This window comes from Lineus longissimus, chromosome 3, assembly GCF_910592395.1.
Source record: "Lineus longissimus chromosome 3, tnLinLong1.2, whole genome shotgun sequence".
Classification (NCBI taxonomy): Eukaryota; Metazoa; Nemertea; class Pilidiophora; order Heteronemertea; family Lineidae; genus Lineus; species Lineus longissimus.
The window spans coordinates 12,950,060-12,970,804 of record NC_088310.1 but is presented as its reverse complement, the minus strand read 5'-3'; the positions used below and the strand labels follow the sequence as shown (position 1 = coordinate 12,970,804).

General features: G+C 40.8%; 1 protein-coding gene across 1 annotated transcript in view; it reads right to left on the bottom strand.

The window, feature by feature from the left end:
* The window catches only part of LOC135484784 (leucine-rich repeat-containing protein 74A-like), a gene marked incomplete at its 5' end in the record, with an annotated part of 33,141 nt that extends 29,694 nt beyond the window's left edge, over nucleotides 1–3,447 (bottom strand). The window contains one exon of the mRNA XM_064766465.1: nucleotides 3,369–3,447. Within this exon, the coding sequence (XP_064622535.1) occupies nucleotides 3,369–3,447 (79 nt within the window). The remainder of the gene's footprint in view (nucleotides 1–3,368) is intronic.
* Nucleotides 3,448–20,745: the final 17,298 nt, after the last annotated feature.

The following is a 20,745-nucleotide window of genomic DNA, read 5'->3' as shown; positions in this document are numbered from 1 at the left end:
CTGGAATGCTCTACCCGAACGACTGACTACCGAACGAGCAGCAGCGTTCTGCACTTTCTGCAATGGCCCCACTGTGATTGCGGGGAGACCAACAAGCAGGGAATTACAGAAAACCAGTCTCGAGGTTACCAGAAGCTACCTATAGCCTACACATTTTACATCATGGTCCGCAGAGGGCTGATCTAACTGCAGGTGTCAATCAACTTACCGCTATAAAATTAAACACAACTCCCCACAATAAGCACAGAGATCCTTTCCTGGTTTGCCAGGCAAATGAAGTAAGAAGAAACCTCCGGTTGTCCATGGGTTATCTGTACCAATTAATTGTGACAACACAATACAGCCACATATTATTGCATTAGCTGTACGGAGTTATATTCATCAACTGCTAACAGTAAACCCCTTTTATCACGAGTGCGTATTTAACCCGTCATCTTCGCCATACAATAGGGACGTACACTTTATCCGGGTGGACATTTTAGACCGCTGCAACCCCGTTGATTCCGTGACATCGACTCAGCTCACGGCGAAAAAAACTATTGTCGTGTTTATTAAAATCTATTTAACAAACATTAAAATCGGTGTTCACAGAACCCGGGGTATGCCGGACTGGGCTACCACATGCCCGTCGCACTGCAAGGCTTGCGCTGGGCACAACCGTTGAGAAATAGAAGTGTCCGACCATCTGCAGTTAATCCAACTTCCTTTATCCAGAAGAGAACTTAAAGGCACGCCGACATAATCATGTGATCGGTAGTTTCTTCACCACTCAAAAAGAAGGGGCGCTGGCGTCCAAAGCACTTGACAAATTTCAATATTTTCGATGAGCGCGGTCATTTTAAGATGAACATCTTCTCACATGGAACAATCTATACCTGTCGAAAATGAACGACTGAGATTGTGCGACAACCTTAACTCATTCAGAGTCCTTCTGAAAACCCACCTCTTTCGGGAGGCCTTTGGATGAGTTGGGGTTTCCATTGTAAAGCGCATTGAGCGGACAATTGTCTGGATACTGCGCTATATAAGCATCATTTATATACATGTATATATAATATAACATGGTTACTGCTGTTTGTCTTGGAGCGGTTTTTTTTATAGGTTTCCCTACCGCCCCCCCCCCCCCCCCCCCCCCCCACACACACACACACCATTATGCATTTTACTTGAATGCATGCCTTTGGTACAATCCAGTAAAGTTCAATTCAAGCAAATAGATACCAATGGAGTTTCTAATCTTATCCAGGCACGAACTTTGTGTTTCAAAGTAAAACCAAGATCGCCATCATACCACGCTGCGGTGGCTGTTGCAGCGATAAAGCTTGCACTTGCAGCACACTAGCCGCCAACTTCGGCGTTCACAGGCGTTTTTTGCCGCAATAGTCCTGAACGCCTGAAACTCCCTAGTCTGCTACGAATGGCGTCGGCGAACGCGACTTGACGCCACTTGCATCTAAACGCCAAATATCGGTCATGTTTGATTTTTGACGCGTGTCGCCGCGCTTGAACCAAGAAGAAGCCAGGTCAGGTGTACTACGGATGGCCGCCTGACTTGGCGTCGGAGGCGAGGCTATGGCCAATCAGTTTGCGTCTTGATGTCACATGATATTAAAATAACAGCCCCATGATTTACGATTAATACGAATGGACTCGGAAAAAGAGGACAAGTTCATAGAAATATGGGCAGCAAGCCCTATAAAATTTTCTGTCGTCTGTTTAGGTCTCATTAGGGACTTTTTTTATTCATGCGCGGCCAACCGTAGCACCTAAAATCACTGATTTCTCGGTCCTCACAGTATGTCAGTGTTGATTTAGCAGTTGTTTTGGCAAAGACATGTTTTTTTGGAGTTTCTGTAACCTAGAGCGCTACTCAATAGGCGGCTAACAAGAAACTACGCATTTACTGGTGTTGCCGACGTATGTGTACACTGAACTTGATATGTGCGTCGGCCCCGTGTTGAAATGCCGTCCAGTGCCAGTTGGTGCGTTTTTCGCTGATTTGTGCAAAATTCAACATATCTCAAGAGTTCAATGATTGACCCTCGATTTTTTTGGACTTTTGTGTAGCGTAGGCAACTGTCTTCATGGGAGAATGGTCACTGTAAGAATTATTCAGGAAGAAATGTATAATATTTGGTGTTTTCCGTGATTGTCCGGCCCAATTGGCGATATTGCCATTTGGGATGGTGAACAGAGCTATGCGACCTTATGATTTATTTCAAGAAATAAAATGCCCGATTAAACATCCTGCAGAATCAGGGGAATCGGGCGTTTCCAGTGATATACGACACAAATGGGTTGTCCTCATGCATTCACTTTGGAAACGAATTTTAGAATAGATGTTACGACGTCCTGTTAATGAGGCATGTCATCATCGCGTACATTTGGGGAAAATTCTCGAACGAGACCTTATCGCCGCCATTATTGCCGCCAAGATCTGTCATGCGCATTACCGCATGCATGGTGACGTGACGACGGCCAACACTACGCTATGTAAACGTTGTTCCCAATCAAGTGCATGGATCTATAGTTAGATGCAACGTGAGTGTCGCGCTGCATGGCCCATGATGGGTTAAAGTGGCGGAAAAGACGCTACTGGACGCCAATTCTGGGCGGGTGTGCCCTGACAGGGATCCATTGGCCGCCAACTTTGGCGTCGAGTGGCGTCAGCCGAACGCTTTTTGTCGCCAAAGTTGGCGGCTAGTGTCCTGCAAGCTAGCGGGCATTGCAGTATGTGGGGCGAAATGTGTAATACGCTGTTCGGAAAATTGTTGAGTCCACCAAAATATGGATAAAGGTAAACTTCAGTCTAAGAATAGATCACGCAATTTACTCATGTAGGTACCCTTAGTATTCGGCCAATTGTTTCCTGCTGAAACGGGAAGGTTCTAGACACTGCATGGGTGATATCCCTTTCGGGCTAGTTTGAACACATGATCACTACAGATCAGCAGAGGGTGCCGGAGTGAGATTTCGCCTAAGGGTATTTCTTATAGTTCGCCTAAGGGTATTTCCTTATAGTTTTGATTATATTATAGATAGTAAAGAAACCAAATAGCGCGGTATTCATTTTGATTTAATCGCAGCTAAATTCAAGCGAGATGTCTGCAGAGAAAATATAACATGCTGAAAACTCTTTGACCGTGACTCCGTTCCGTGGAATCTATGAACGAAGCACTAAGACTTCAATCCGATCGCAAAGTCCTTATCTCGATCGCAATCGGATAATTGAGACCACTGACGTAAAATATACGTGCACAAGTCGACAATCGAGGTTGTAAGAATGTGGCTTCGCGATGGAAAGAAGGACACGAAACAGGACCTCGAAAATAAACAATACATTAGTGTTGACGCATAAAAATACTGACCGTCGTCTTCGTCAAGGTCGGTGTCCCATCCACTGTCGTTATCGAACTTTTTAATCACATCAGGCACGATGTCATCTGTGGCTTCTTCTTCTGAATCAGGCCAGCTGCATTGAAAGAAGTATTCATATATTAGTTTTTGTTTTCTAAGCCCAATAGGCCTACAATCAAACAATGTAGGCCTATAGACATTAGGCCTACACTACAGCCAGGTGAACATCGTAGAGTTTGATTACAGGCCCTAAATCCTTTGTGTCGTGCATGTGTATACTACAGATTCATGCACTTGATTGGGAACAACGTTTACATGACGTAGTGTTGGCCGTCGCCACGTCACCATGCATTTTACATTACTGTAACGTGACGAGAAGCGACGTTTTCGTAAACGTTGGTCCCAATCAAGTGCATGGATCTATAGCACGGAGCTGCGATTTTAAAATAACTTCTTTGTCACTGTCAGCAAGACTTTTGTCAGTAATTTGCTCGGTTTCTCGGATTGGTTCCTTCTCAATCTCATAACGACATATTATATTGTTAAACATGTCCTTCAATGGCTACATTCCATCTCCGCCACAACTCACCTTTGAGTATCTTCTGCGTCAGTCGCGCTTAAGTTGTTCCCGGATTCTCTTCGAAGTCTGGCTGTCGTTACTTCCAAATGCATACCACTTGGCACCCTAGCGAAAGTTGTGCCAGACATCGGGCGTCCTTGAAGGACACTAACACCAGAAAGGGTGAGCGCATCGTCGTTAATTTCCATGCCAAATTCTGACTGTAAACAACGGAGCACAATGAGAAACGCCTTCAAAAATGAAGAAAGGTAAGGGGCTACACAGATCACGGCAAAGGGCACAACGAGTGGCGTCGTTTGGAACCACGACCAAATGTTTGGCGTAAACCCTGTCATTTTCAACAAAGCTGAGTGCTCAAGAGTGACGTCACTTGACGTCAAAGGTCTCACTAGCCAGTGCGGTGGAGCCCTCGGGGCGTGACGTCAGACGTGCCCCTGCCGCGGGATGCATGGCATGTCCCGGATGCGATTTTTTTGCACGCTGTTTTCCACACGTGCTTTTTCCTTTGACCAAGCAGCGCTTTATTGATATTGATGACCGCATAAAATGGTTATGAGCTAGAAACAATGGCGGACACGGTACTTGCTCGCACTGTCCCAAACAAGAGCAAAATATATACGTTTTAGATGTAGGTTCAATCAATACTCAGCAAACCTTGTTAATTTCAGGTTCCTGGATAAGATTCCCGAGAGCATGTGATGACATCAATAAACTCACGTGGATTCGGTCAGTGATAAAATTAGAACATAAACAAAGCGCTGGTTGGTCAAAGGAAAAAGCACACGTGGAAAACAGCGCGCAAAAAAAATTCGCGTCCCGGGTTGACCCAGACACCATATTGATGACATCAAATACAAGAACCCACACATTTTTGGGTAGGTAGAGACCTAGGGAAGGACCAAGAAAGGACTGGTCTTTATGGCACATTCGAGGCAGCTAATTGGCGCCACCTTCGACACCACTATATTTGGCCAACTGGGGCCCCAGGAGCGGGCTCATGATCATAACTCACACAACGTAGTGAGTGTAATGGTTACGTATGTATAAAGTGAAAACAAAATTCATATATCCATCATGTCCATCGAATCTGAAAAAATTTGGGCAGACCCATGACAATTCTGGTTCCGGTACAGATTGTCGCATTCTATACGGGCCGCGTGTTGGCCGATCCTGCATTTACGACGCACCGCAACCACAGGTCTCGTTAGGGAGTTTTTCCCAAATGTACGCGATGATGACGTGCCCCATTAACAGGACGCAACATCTATTTTAAAACGCGTTTCCAAAGTAAATGCATGAGGACAACCCATTTGTGTCGTATATCACTGGAAACGCCCGATTCCCTTGATTCTGCAGGATGTTAAATCGGGCATTTTATTTCTTTAAATAAATCATAAGCGTTGCATTCGCTCCTAGCTCTGTTCATCATCCCAAATGGCTATATTGCCAATTGGGCCGGACAATCACGAAAAACCTCAAATATTATACATTTCTTCCTGAATAATTCTTACAGAGACCATTCTCCCATGAAAGACAGTTGCTTACGCTACACAAAAATCAAAAAAAAATCGAGGGTCAACCATTGAACTTTTGAGATATGTTGAATTTTGCACAAATCAGCGAAAAACGCACCAACTGGCACTGGACGGCATTTCAACACGGGGCCGACGCACATCCCAAGTTCAGTGTACACATACGTCGGCAACAACAGTATAAATGCGTAGTTTCTTGTTAGTCGCCTATTGAGTAGCGCTCTAGGTTTCAGAAACTCTAAAAAACATGTCTTTGCCAAAACAACTGCTGAATCAACGCTGACATACTGTAAGGACCGAGAAATCAATGATTTTAGGAACTACGGTTAGGGGTTGGCCGCGCATGAATAACAAAAAAAACTCCCTAATGAGACCTTAAGGTAAGGTTGACATTACCCTGACAGCCTTTTTTTAACATATGATAAAACTGCAGCCTCCTACAAGTCTCCTGATACCCGACAACACTGGTTTCCTCAAAAGGAAAAGCTGGAACGACCATCTAGAAATATCATATGTTCTATGACAATCTGCTCAAATTGTGTCATACTTAGCATCCCATACGTCGAAATATATAGAACGCCTCAATTGTGCAAAATAATCACGTTCAGCGTCAATCACATACTGCAAAACATGCATATTCTTATCCGGAAAGAATCAAGCTATTCATATATTCAACATATATCATATAGAAGCATATTTGTTTAGTCCTTGGGCAAGGCAATTCATGCCTTGTGCCACCGCAGTGTTCACATTTGGCGGAAACAGCACTTAAAACAGGTACCCCTTTAAGCGCAACTGGTCTTTTTGCATTCGCGCTGCAAGCAAAACTGACCTTGGGAATGCCGAACAGATCGTATTTTCAGGTAGTCAAGGCATTTCTTTGTAATATGTGCAAAAAGTCGGACTGGATTCTCTAAGAGGACACCTCCGTTGTCATGAGATACCAAATTTGATGAAAAGGGCCGAGTTTCACCTCGGGCATACTGAAAATGCGTTGAAGAAAACGATGACGCACTGTTGTTTCAAACGGCGCTCTGTTCACCAATATTGCATATTTCATATAGATTTCTGTTGGAAATTATTCAAATTATTCATAGCTACGTGGTTAAGTTGAAATTAATAGTTTATGAGCTCATGAAAATGTCGTCATTACGTCTTAAGGTCTCGTTAGGGAGTTTTTCCCAAATGTACGCGATGATGACGTGCCCCATTAACAGGACGTAACATCTATTTTAAAATGCGTTTCCAAAGTGAATGCATGAGGACAACCCATTTGTGTCGTATATCACTGGAAACGCCTGACTCCCCTGATTCTGCAGGATGTTAAATCGGGCATTTTATTTCTTTAAATAAATCATAAGCGTTGCATTTGCTCCTAGCTCTGTTCACCATCCCAAATTGCAATATTGCCAATTGGGCCGGACAATCACGAAAAACCTCAAATATTATACATTTCTTCCTGAATAATTCTTACAGAGACCATTCTCCCATGAAAGACAGTTGCTTACGCTACACAAAAATCCAAAAAAAATCGAGGGTCAACCATTGAACTTTTGAGATATGTTGAATTTTGCAAAAACCAGCGAAAAACTCACCAACTGGCACTGGACGGCATTTCAACACGGGGCCGACGCACATCCCAAGTTCAGTGTACACATACGTCGGCAACAACAGTATAAATGCGTAGTTTCTTGTTAGTCGCCTATTGAGTAGCGCTCTAGGTTTCAGAAACTCCAAAAAAACATGTCTTTGCCAAAACAACTGCTGAATCAACGCTGACATACTGTAAGGACCGAGAAATCAATGATTTTAGGAACTACGGTTAGGGTTTGCCGTGCATGAATAACAAAAAAAACTCCCTAATGAGACCACAGTTACCACGTCGGACGTGATTCCCATTGTTTCCTTCCTCGTGACGCAATCATTTCATGACGTCATGAGCCATTGACCATTCACACAAGTAGATTTATTCACACCGGCGCCACTCAAGTGCGGGTGTGGGACATCATGTTTTTAAAAATCGTCTGCTAGGGTCTCGTTAGGGAGTTTTTCCCAAATGTACGCGATGATGACGTGCCCCATTAACAGGATGTAACATCTATTTTAAAATGCGTTTCCAAAGTGAATGCATGAGGACAACCCATTTGTGTCGTATATCACTAGAAACGCCCGATTCCCCTGATTCTGCAGGATGTTAAATCGGGCATTTTATTTCTTGAAATAAATCATAAGGTCGCATTTGCTCCTTGCTCTGTTCACCATCCCAAATGGCAATATTGCCAATTGGGCCGGACAATCACGAAAAACCCCAAATATTATACATTTCGTCCTGAATAATTCTTAGACAAACAAAATGTGCTCTTCTTCTCGATTTACGTACTTTACTTCAAAAAAGTCAGTTTTAACACTACTGCACAAATATAGAGTGGTCTTAAAGTTCCATTTGGATAGAGATTTGACGGTCTGATTTGGAAATTCATTCCAACCATGCACCAGAAATGAGAAAAAGCTCCTGGGTGTCATGACATGCATGATGCGTCTTGCCTCTGCATTTTTGTACTCAGACATGTCATAGGGTTTTCAACTTTCATATCATTGAAGAAATAATTCATTCCAATCTACAAGTATATCAATCACATCATTTATTTAAAAATCGTCTGCTATAGGACATACAGGACAACGTCGGTGGAGACAGTTGTGACATTTCAATTTTCATTGCATAGAGATTTGACGGACTGATTTGGAAATTCATTCCAACCATGCAACTGTTTCAGAAATGAGAAAAAGCTCCTGGGTGTCATGGCATGCATTCAATTATTATTTCACCACAAAGAGCTGCTTCTGTCAGCAGATATGAGACAGCTACCGGGGCGGGGACTATTTCTTTATGGGGCCTTATTGTTCAGCGTCTCCAAGGAATTTTATTTTTAGAGTCCAATGGGGGGGGGGGGGTTGGGGGGTGACCTTCCCCCCAATGTACTGACTAAAACCTGTCACTTTCAGAGAACGGGGGAGGGGGTTTGGGGGACTCATCCCCCAATGTACTGGCTATATATGTCAGAAGGACGGGGGTTTGGGGGGGGGGGCTCCCCCATGTCAAACAGTTGTGTGAGTTCACTAGAGATTGCTCTTTACATATTAATAATGCATGTACTTTGTAAAGGAGATTTTTCAGGCACATGACCTGACCTCCATACGATAGCCACATTGCGAAAAATTTGCCCCATCACAGCTTTGTTCTCGTTATATGGCCGAGAACACAAACCAAGGAAATTCGCCCTCGGTGAACTTGTTCAAATCATGCCCCGCGGTTTGGACGTATCATCGCGTGTGAGGCCCAATGCATGAGACTTGGTCCCGAACTCACAAAAGATAGCCTCATAAAGTCACCAAAGCATCCTTTGTACATCGAAACTAAGATCGTGACGCTAAAGTAAGTAGAATTTACATGGAAACGGCATGCGACTGAAGAACTATATTTTGGGGGGAGGACAAAACGGACATCGTACCAAGCGGCTAGTGAGACCTAAGACGTCGTGATGCAGTGAGAGACTAGAGAGGTTGCGAACCGTCCCGACTCCCACTCCCACTCCGAGTTCAACTCGAGTCGTTCTCGGAACTCGTGACGTCGAAAAGTAGGTTGCGCGCACCAACGGGAACCGAGTTGGGAGACGTCATTCGGCCAGCCTGCGAGTCACACGGCCAAACTGGAAATCAAACAAATTAACGACGTACGAGAACAAAAGTAAATAAAGCAGACGAAATATTCTACAATTTTGGTGATTTACAGCTAGTAAAAAGCCGTTTCCTCTGTAACATGTGCGTATTTCTATTGTAAAACTACGAATTACTTCAGTCCTAAGATAACTAGATCCAAAAAGTACAGAGGGGAACAGTGTTTCATTCATGAAACTATATTTTGGGGCGACAAATGTACACGCACAGTCAGTAGCCTACACGGCCGTTCTACAGAATTTTGAACACTTCAAAAACAACAAGTTTTCTACGTCTTTTACACAAAAAAATTGTTACAACTTAGGTGACGTGCTAGAACAGTTTGTAAGGGACGTTGCTTCTTCATTGTCACTTGATTTAAATGTCTCTTTGACGTCCCACTTGCATGATGAACACACGCTAGATGTCATACTGAAATTACGTCCGTCACATCAACGTCTCGACGAACACATAAAAAAATTAAATTAGATTGATCCTAATCCAGAGAGGGTCCACTTAATCACAATATTTCATATACAATATATGAAATCATTGAATTACGATCTACACGTACTTATTGAATATAAAAACGATGTTGGTACATGTACATTTTTATGCCATCAAAGACTTTAGGGGCTGTTTTGTTGGCATCTCAAAAATTCCACGATTTGACCCGATATCAACGAGCCAGGCGCCAATATCATAAAGCATGATATACAGAGTGGCTCAATAAAAATGTAACACTTACAAAATGTTTTATATCTATTATAATTTTGGCATTTTCCTCAAACATACATTGTCCTCAAAGAGCAAGCACTCTCGATTAATTTGACACCAGCAGATTCAAAATCCTTCCACGGTTGACTGCGCAGGACAGATTTTATTGACTCGTGTGAAATCTGACTTGCGCCAATCTTTCACTGGTTGAACAGGGCAAATTAAGGACAAAGAGGAAGCAATTTTTAACATTTTAACATTCTAGATCCAAAAAGTACAGAGGGGAACAGTGTTTCATTCATGAAACTATATTTTGGGGCGACAAATGTACACGCACAGTCAGTAGCCTACACGGCCGTTCTACACAATTTTGAACACTTCAAAAACAACAAGTTTTCTACGTCTTTTACACAAAAAAATTGTTACAACTTAGGTGACGTGCTAGAACAGTTTGTAAGGGACGTTGCTTCTTCATTGTCACTTGATTTAAATGTCTCTTTGACGTCCCACTTGCATGATGAACACACGCTAGATGTCATACTGAAATTACGTCCGTCACATCAACGTCTCGACGAACACATAAAAAAATTAAATTAGATTGATCCTAATCCAGAGAGGGTCCACTTAATCACAATATTTCATATACAATATATGAAATCATTGAATTACGATCTACACGTACTTATTGAATATAAAAACGATGTTGGTACATGTACATTTTTATGCCATCAAAGACTTTAGGGGCTGTTTTGTTGGCATCTCAAAAATTCCACGATTTGACCCGATATCAACGAGCCAGGCGCCAATATCATAAAGCATGATATACAGAGTGGCTCAATAAAAATGTAACACTTACAAAATGTTTTATATCTATTATAATTTTGGCATTTTCCTCAAACATACATTGTCCTCAAAGAGCAAGCACTCTCGATTAATTTGACACCAGCAGATTCAAAATCCTTCCACGGTTGACTGCGCAGGACAGATTTTATTGACTCGTGTGAAATCTGACTTGCGCCAATCTTTCACTGGTTGAACAGGGCAAATTAAGGACAAAGAGGAAGCAATTTTTAACATTTTAAATTTCATTCACAGTTAAAGATTGACTTTTAACATATTCATTTTGTAATTTTCCTATTTGCGGTCAACTGTGAATAAAATCAAAGCTGAACTGCATGAACAAAAACAGAAGCGTCCATGTTTTAAAAAAAGAACCACCGCGCCCCGTGGCCGAGGGAAATGCAAACGTCCGAAACACCCTTCAGAAGTCTGAAAAAAACAAACGATACAAGTTAGAATTATAATAGAAATAAATGAAGACAATCCCCTACCAATTTGCTATTTGCGGGGAAGACGTGGTAGATAAATTGCTCGGCACCGGTTCCAACGCAATGGTCGTCCAGAAATAGATACGAGGTCTAGTTGGTAATTGCACGCCGACGAAGAAAAAGGGCCAAAACGGCATAAAAATTTGCGAAGTGCTGAAATATAACCAGTAAAAGCACACGTTCTCATAGAAAGAATATTCACCTATACTCCATCGTGTACTATCCGAAGAATATTAGCGTAAAGTCAGAGAAATTCTGCTATTTCGTCCTGAAATCCCACTCGCCATAATTAATACGGCCATGTTTTTTCCACGTAGGCCTAAACTCACCTTTATTGATCAAAATTACGCAAATCCCTTCATTAGGATTGTCAGATGTGTCGTGCAATTACCAACTTGGCCTCTTATCTATTTTTGGACGACCATTGCGTTGGAACCGGTGCCAAGCAATTTATTTAACCACGTCTTCCCCGCAAAGAGCGGCGCAAGTTTATGTACTGATGTGGCATGGTAGGGGGTTGTTTTCATTTATTTCTATTTCTATAATTCTAACTTGTATCGTTTGTTTTTTGCAGGTTATCATCAGGACACACGCACGCACATGCATGTACATTTTAGGCCGCCCGCATGCTTGGACATGGCCTACGTGCATTTGTACATGTACTTACACTCATGATCCAGCACTTCCGGTGTTCTGTTACAGACTGACGGCAGCGCCACTGTTTCGCTATAGACTATCATGTTTCTGGCAGACTTCTGAAGGATGTTTCGGACGTTTGCATTTCCCTCTTTTTTAAAAACATGGACGCTTCTGTTTTTGTTCCTGCAGTTCAGCTTTAAATGTTGGGAATGCTTCCTCTTTGTCCTTTGTCCTGTTTAACCACTGACAAGTTGGCGCAAGTGAGATTTCACGTTAGTCAATAAAATGTGTCCTATATGCAGTCAACCATGGAAGGATTATGATCCTGCTGGCGTCAAATTAATCGATAGAGCTTGCTCTTCAAGTATGTTTGAGGGTAAATACCTAAATTATAAAAGATATTAACCATTTTGTAAGTGTAACATTTTCATTGAGCCACTCTGTAGTTCCATTAGTGCTAATGGCATCTTTATGACGGTCACTTTAAGAGCATGGCATATCAAGAAGGTACCCTTAAAGTATCTAGGTTAATGGTAACATTAAGCGGCGTTTCAGGTATAGCGTTTTTATCCTCAGACTGTCTTGTACCAATAGGGCAGTCTTAAATCTAATGGAATGTGGGGGTTCCTAGCCGACCCAAAGACTGGATTTTCGATGCGAGGGTCAGCATTTGTAACGTGGAGACTATCGTGGACGCCTGAGAAACGGTTTACATATTATTATAACAGCGCGCAGTTGTACTGCTAAAAGACGTAAAAAGCGGCCATCTGAGTGTATTTTGGTGTGGGGTGAGTCGGGACAGGCAAAGGTAGGCCTGTTGTCATTACTCGGGTAGAATATTTAAAAGTATTTATCGTGGTCAGTTATAGACGGGACAGGGACGAATTTACAAAATACACCTGATGATATAACTGAATAAATTTTAGTTGTTTCCAATCAATTGATTAAGTCGTTACCTTACTCATTCTAAAATATACTTTTTTAAATTAAATTTACTAGTAATTAAATTGGCCAAAACATTTCATTGGTCCGTTTATTAGTTTCATTATTGACATTCTAGAAGGAATATAATTAAACTACAGTTTAGCGTTGCCCACAACATCAGGATGATTTCTTTTCCTTTGCTATTTTCAATTTATTTGCAGTCTATGCCCTCAAATAACATCTTGTTCAAAGTTAGTTTGTATTTGGTTAATGATATATAACTCAGTGCTTGCATGTCTATTCTAAAAATGATCCATAGCCGTCTGTGCTTAGCTATCCTTATCTGAGACAGGACTCAAAGCACCACTCAGTATCAAAATATATGTCACCAAATTTCTGTCGCGCTGAGATTTTTCATCTATCGGTTGCTTCGGTTAAAACCAATAGAGGGTAGTAATTTCACGTCAAAATATCGTGGTAGACGGGTACATGTTAAGTATCAAAACGCTTGCTACATGCCTACCGCCATGGTGGTCTTAATCAGTCGATTTTATACAGAGGAATCATTCTATCAAGCTGCAGCATTTTACCAACAATAGTTTATTCATTTTCCTACATCCAGATCCGCTAATTACGGTACAAGCACAAAATCCCAACCCACGTTTGAACAGATCGTTATAAATTCTCATAATGGTACACCTTAGAATCGAAGGGCTGCTTTAGTTGATGGAATGACACGATAAAAACGCTATATGAAAGAATTTAATGACGTGGCATTAACGTTGACTTAAATCCTTCCATTAAAGTACCATAATAGAAACTCATCAAAATCTTTATGATAGGAGCCAACAGGTCTATAGTGACAAAATTGAAGTATAAACGGCGACTGACAACAGTCGAAAAATCTAACGTATGGTAAAAAGATACGTACCAAAATGGCTTTTCTACTAATCTAAGAGTTCAAAGAAAATGTCATGCAGACACTTAAAGAAAGATAGTTTCTTTAAAAAGCACAATAATAAAATAACGTATAGAAAGTAAAAGGTCGCTCACTCATTTAGACTCGATTGTGCACGTAGTTTTTAAAAAGGTTGACCATAGGCATCACCATTTTGGCTCGAACTTGAAATTCGAAAACAATTAGAACTCTTTCAAAACGAAGTGAATGCCAATTTTAAGAGTGGGAGCCTGTTCTTCGTTTTCCGGAAAACAGCCTCTCGATCATTCAAATGTGCATTCACCTCATGTTGAAGGAGTTCTCAATACTTTAGGAGTTCAGATTGTAGCCAAAATGGTGGCGCCTGTGGTCAACCCTTACCTAACCAGCGTAATTTCCGTCTTCACTGACCCGTAAAATGGTCCTTTCAGAGAGTAGGGTATCAAATTATCTCGATTTGCCCAAAAAACAGTACTTATTTATCAGAAGAGGCGCTGACCAGGAAAGAGACGAAAAGTTAGTATAATTATAATTACCATTGTGTTGCTCACAGAGTCTAAATCGAAGTGACACAAAAACTGCAACGAAGTTCGTCACGTATATTATAATCCAAAGTTTTGCTTTAGCGAACACGTCCAGGCACGACTAGTAAGCCCTCTGCCTGAATTCGGAAAGACACAAAGTTTGGTACTTTGAGCAACTGTATTGATAGTCAAGCCAGTTATGCGTTATTTGCTATGCATTTTCTTAGAATCGATTGAGTATACATCAAGGAACTTGGTACAGTTATTGTGCTGCCAGTTTATACATTAAACAGATGTAAAAACAGGCATGAAATTTTCATGAGGGTCTTACTCAAGGTTAGAACCCGTGACGTAAGGGCCATTTGCATGCTACCAAACCGAACCTAATGTTAGTTTTCTCCGCCACCGTCGCAAGAAACCTATAACGAAACGCTTATAAAAATGGCGAGTTTTGAACGGCCCGGTTAAAACCTAAGGCGGAAATAACCTTCCATTGATAAATATTAGCAGTTTCGAGTTCCCCTCAGGTAGTAAGACAGTGTCCCAGCCTGTAAAACCATTAAATTTTCGTTTTATGTTATGATAAGTGATGATAATTTGAGGGTTTTTATTGGTCTTAGGCTGGGGAGGTCATTTTGACGCCGTTTAGCCCGCGAATCAGCTTTTATACCATGCCGGATTAATTTGACCCCATAAATCACATCACATATAAGTAGCCTAAGCCTATTGAACTGAAACTTCGTTCTTTTCTTCATTTTTAACATTCCTAATTCACAATTTAAGAAGACCAGATATTCTGGAAATATCAATTTAACTTCTGGTTTTATACATATGCTGAAACCACTGTTTTTGGGTTTATATAGGTGCCTGACCAAGAGGGCGGTTTTCGGTACCGTTGTAATTACAGCGAATGTGTGTGTTATTTTAAAGAAACGAATTTGATTTCAAGAAATGAGACGTGACTTTATCCTATTTTGTTATTTTTTAAATAAAACAATATGAAGAAATTGAAAAAGAACATCCTTTGGGAAAAACTTTTTAATTTTTTTTTTGTACCCCGGCGTCTTTCAAAAGTCATCATCATGACCAACACAGCAAGCTTTTAAATGTTTAATGATATTGAAGAAACGTAACTTATATATGTTTTGAAATAATGAATAGAAACGCATTCTTAACATCAAATTTAATCATATGAGAGAGATGGTCTATAATGCTCTTGTTAAAATAATAGTTGAGTTTGTAAGTTTTTGGCAAAATCTATCGTTCCGTCCGACACATATTTTTTCATTTGTCAGGCTCTATATTGGGTTGAAACATACGCAAAATGTAGTACCCCTCAACAGAGTCAATCAGAGTCAATTTGTAAAGATTTCATTCGAGCTCCTCTCTATATATGATATGTATTTCAAAACAAAAACTAATGTTTGCTGGCCACATGAGTGATCGTCACTGCTATAGCTCCGCCATTACTGATTCTGTGATCATGAATCACGTGCGTTCATTAAAGTGTTCTGATTGGTTGAGTCCGATACTGAATATCGGATCTCATAACAAAAGGGCCGGACACTTTTTCCAGGGAACATTTTCTGCTTCTTCACCGACAGAATCCTGCGAAATTTAACCTCAATTTTTGCTCATTCTCAGCTCGAACGACGCTTGATTTTCGAGGTAAAGTTACCTAAAATAACCAAAGTCGATGGGCAACCTCGAAAACAGGTGAAACATTTACTTTGAAACGCCACAAAAAGTACGAAAACATTGTTTTGAAATTCTGAAGAGCTTGAACTCGTGAATAATCCTGCTTAATGTGGCACTGCAGAATTTACAGAATTAGTCGACACAGGTGCCTTTAGATGATTGTGATATAATAATGAACAAGCAGTTTCCAGGAGGTGACCGAAACCTACGATGAGATGAACCAACATCTCACTGGATGGCCCAGCTCATATAGACAGGTGTTTAAGTCTGAATGTCCTAGGATTAAATGTCAACTGGAAGACAATTGATTTTATTGGGTACTGATAATCTCTGAGGTTTATTGTCGGTCAATGTCTCAAGAACGAATGCCTTATACACGTTATAGCGAATACCTAATAAGTCAAGACAGTCCCCCTTAAGATTTCGACCAATTGCAAAGCATCAACTGCCAAATTTATTATAAATAGCAGCATGTTTTATTTTTAAAAATGGCTTATTTGATACATCAAAAATTGAAAATTGCCAGGTAAAGGCATAGGGGCTTTACCATTTGTACAGTAAGAGAGTTGACTGCTTTTAGACCACTCGTACACCAAATATCATCAACAATGTTATTTCTCCAAATCGAATGGATTTCGACTAATGAACGAAGTGGTACGTTCCCATGTGTATGTTCACTTTAAAGCCGTATAGCTGTAATGCGTACATCACATGTTTTAGGCATTACACATTCATTGGAAAATGATCAAGGTCGACTTCCTATTTATTACTGGTACAGTATATTAAGATTTCAACCACTTTGAAAAAGATTGTCTGCTTAGAACGACAAAACACTACGTACAGTGACATTTGAATCGCCACCGTGTTTTGTTTTAAGTGACCTGTGGACGCTTCCACTCGAAGTTTACCCTACCATGCGGACCATTACGTTTCTACTACCCCTGATCACTATTCGGATTGATCTCCCCACAATAAGCACAGAGATCCCTTCCTGGTTTGCCAGGCAAATGAAGTCAGAAGAAACCTCCGGTTGTCCATGGGTTATCTGTACCAATTAATTGTGACAACACAATACAGCCACATATTATTGCATGAGCTGTACGGAGTTATATTCATCAACTGCTAACAGTAAACCCCTTTTATCACGAGTGCGTATTTAACCCGTCATCTTCGCCATACAATAGGGACGTACACTTTATCCGGGTGGACATTTTAGACCGCTGCAACCCCGGGTTCTGTGAACACCGATTTTAATGTTTGTTAAATAGATTTTAATAAACACGACAATAGTTTTTTTCGCCGTGAGCTGAGTCGATGTCACGGAATCAACAGTTTTCGAGCTAATTAACTCCCTTGACACAGAGGGTTGTCTTAATTAATAGATGGCCGTTTACGAATAATTTTCGGTCACTTTTTCTCCCTTTTTAACTGGCAACTGAAGTTTACCATGGCTAAAGCTAACTATGTATAATAGACAAGCTTGGTCGACAAGCAGTTTACTTGAAGTTGTCCTTTTATTTCATTGTTCATGACATTTTGAATGATTTAGATAAAAAAATATTTAAAAAAAATGACTGAATGAACAGTATTACCGCAATTTATTTATAACTCCCTTCTCCATATTACCAATGTCACTCTCCCAGTGTCCCTTCTAATGAAAATATCTGTATCTGTCTACTACCTCCCTGGTGCCATAGATAATATCGTTTTGTTGGACAAGCATTGAAGTAATTAGCTAGACAGAAATGCATTGTCCCATTCCGTCCTGGGACAAACCAGGGAATAAATTCAAAATGACTTACCATCTGGTCCAGTGGCAATTCCGTAGCAAATGTGCCATTTTCAATACTAAGTGCCATGATGAATGTTTTGGTATTTTCCCAATACACGTGCCGCAAGATCCAGATCACCAATTATACCTCCAAGACTTGGTAACTTCGGGCTAACCTCGACATCAGCTGCCTAAACACGAACTATTACCTTCGGTAATTGATTAATTTTGAGTAATTACCGATTAATCACGAAGTCCATGAAACAATGCGGTGGTATTATTCATTCGGACTTCTTATCCAATGTAAACACAACAAAAGCGGAGGGAAAGTCTATTTTGTTGTGTTGTTACCTTTCCAGTTAATTTGTTCATAGGCCCACATGCATGGGCAAGGTTGTGACGGATTGCAGTGGGTGGCTAGGCCTTCGGAATTTAAATTACAGGCGTTCTGGTGGCCATGCAGAAAAAAAGCGGGGATTAAGGGATAAAGGGAACATGGTGTTGTTTTGGGAGCACATAGGGACTTGAATTAGGGACTCCTGAAATACTCAAATATACACAACGCAACTAGCATTGTTAATGTTATGCATCATATGGAGCGATCTTTTCACCGAAAGCGGCCGAACACTAAACCGGGATACTAGGCATAATATTAAAGGAAAATCAAGCCAATGCTTAACAACCTCACGTGTGCATATCATAGTGTGCACAAATGAAGAGTACTTTGTCAGCTCTTTTTTAGGTATAAACTCTATACCTCAAAATATCCGCGCCTTATAATTTGGCACTTAATGAAAATTTGTGAAAAGATAGTTCACTACAATTATTTAGGTGGATTTCGTGATTTCCTTCCTTTTTCGAATAAAAATAAATTATTTTGCTATTTTCATTTTTGCGAATCGACACTATTCGCGAAAATAAAACGCCTGCCAAATTTTCGATTCGTCAGTACTGTTTTTATCAAATTCATGAGAACAAAATTAGTGTCAAAGCCATACATGAAGCTTACAGTCAAATACTTTGTTTTCCACAGAACAGCCTTTTATGTTAAGTGGACAATCACTCCATTTCGAAAGAGTTTTACATGCTTTAGGATTTCAAGGTCTAGCCAAACTGGTGGTGCCTATAGTCGACCCTTAAAGCCAGTACCATGGAGTATTATTAGGACTGTTAACAATACCGCCATGCCAGGACGCACCCGCTGGAAATCGCGGGAATTAGTTGTTCGTCAGGTCCCGTTGAAGAGCGCCGCTACTGCACCAGATTAAACATTTCTTACAGCCGAAATGGCCTTCAAAAGCGTTTGAATAAACAATGCCTTGTTTTTATGGCATAAAAATATAGGAAGGGGCGCGTCGTGTCGATCAAGATGAACAATATCTGAAAAAAGTATAAAACAAGCCTGGCGGCGACTCGGATCACGTGGGAGTGTGGCTTTGGTTGTGGGTGTGGAAGGAGGGGTCTGTAGGCATGTTTACGCAAGTTGTAACACAACGCACTCATCACATTTTGTAGTCGAAACGGTTAGTGCCGTATAGCGGAAAATACGAGAACCAGTCTAATCACATGCCTGGCAAAGGCTAAAAATAGAATGGGTCAGAAATGACGGATTTCCCCCTTAAAATGGCCTTAGCATTCTTCAAAAACAGCCCAGAAACTATACAATCATTCGTTACAATTATTTAGCTGAATTCGTTACCGAAAAATACATACAATTCGCATATAATTCTATCTGACACGCATTTTTCGTTCATCATACCGTCCTGGAATTTTGGGATTCCCCGACAAGCCAAAAATAGATTTGCTAGCAGAACAACGGATTTCCCCTCTTAAAACCACATTTACATTCATCAGATTCATCAGATACGCCCCACAAACTATACAGTAACGCATAAACATAAGATATAACCATTCATCAATTAAAACAATTATGTGATTCTATTTAAAACGACTTGTCGTTGACGAAAGGAACTAGGTTACAGATTTTCTGACCGATTATGATTGACACTTAATATAACGTAGCCTACCTGTTGAAAAAATGGACTTTTCCATACCCTAATCTCCGCACACACAGATGTACATATATATAACACTGCACGGAGTATTTTCTGGTCGGAAGTAAATTTTTTCTCACTTCAACAAAACTCACTTCGACAAAATCGACCAATCGAATGTGTTTTACATAGGTAAAGCCAGAGGTCGGTATTAAAGTCATAGTGACTATCATGGCCGCCAAGGATCCACCCAACACGAGGGTATCAATCTCTGATGAGCAAAACTCGTTCGTATCTATTCTCTGCTTCACTACACTTCTTGTGGGCATGTATCTTATATAGACAGATGTTTTATGTGTATGGTAGCATATCATGATACATACAAACATGTATCCATGCCGTATCCAGCGTCTTACAATTACCGCAGGCCGTTAGGCCAGGCCCTTACTCATAAAACTCATCTATAAGAAGTGTACTTACCAAGCTCTTCTACCTTTAGTGACTCGTGGTTTCGGAAAATAAATACGAACGAGTTTTGCTCATCAGAGATTGATACCCTCGTGTTGGGTGGATTAGTTTCAGGGGATATGATGTTTAAGAGCCATCATATTTTCAATATGCAGTTGAACTGAACACTTTTTATGGACGTGACATCTTTATATGAGGAGACCTCTCTATTGGGGATGCCTGGACACCCCCTGGGACTGTCTTGTGCTGTCTTCAATGACACCCCCGAGACGGAATTATATGATGTCTTTGATAGAGAGGTGTACTGATGACAAAGGTCATTCCTATGTGATTCATTTTCAATGTGTGATTCGTCAGATACATGTCATTGATTAATCTTATCAAGCCTAACATGGTTACGTCATTTTGACCTTGACCAAACTCCAAGGCCACAGACTGACATCGGTCAATTCAAACTCAGTGTAACCATATAAGCGGTCACCGTATTCCTTTCTTTGACCAGCCGCAGCAGGTTGAGATTATCCTTTGCTCCGTTCCGTTCCATTCCATATTCCTTTCTTTG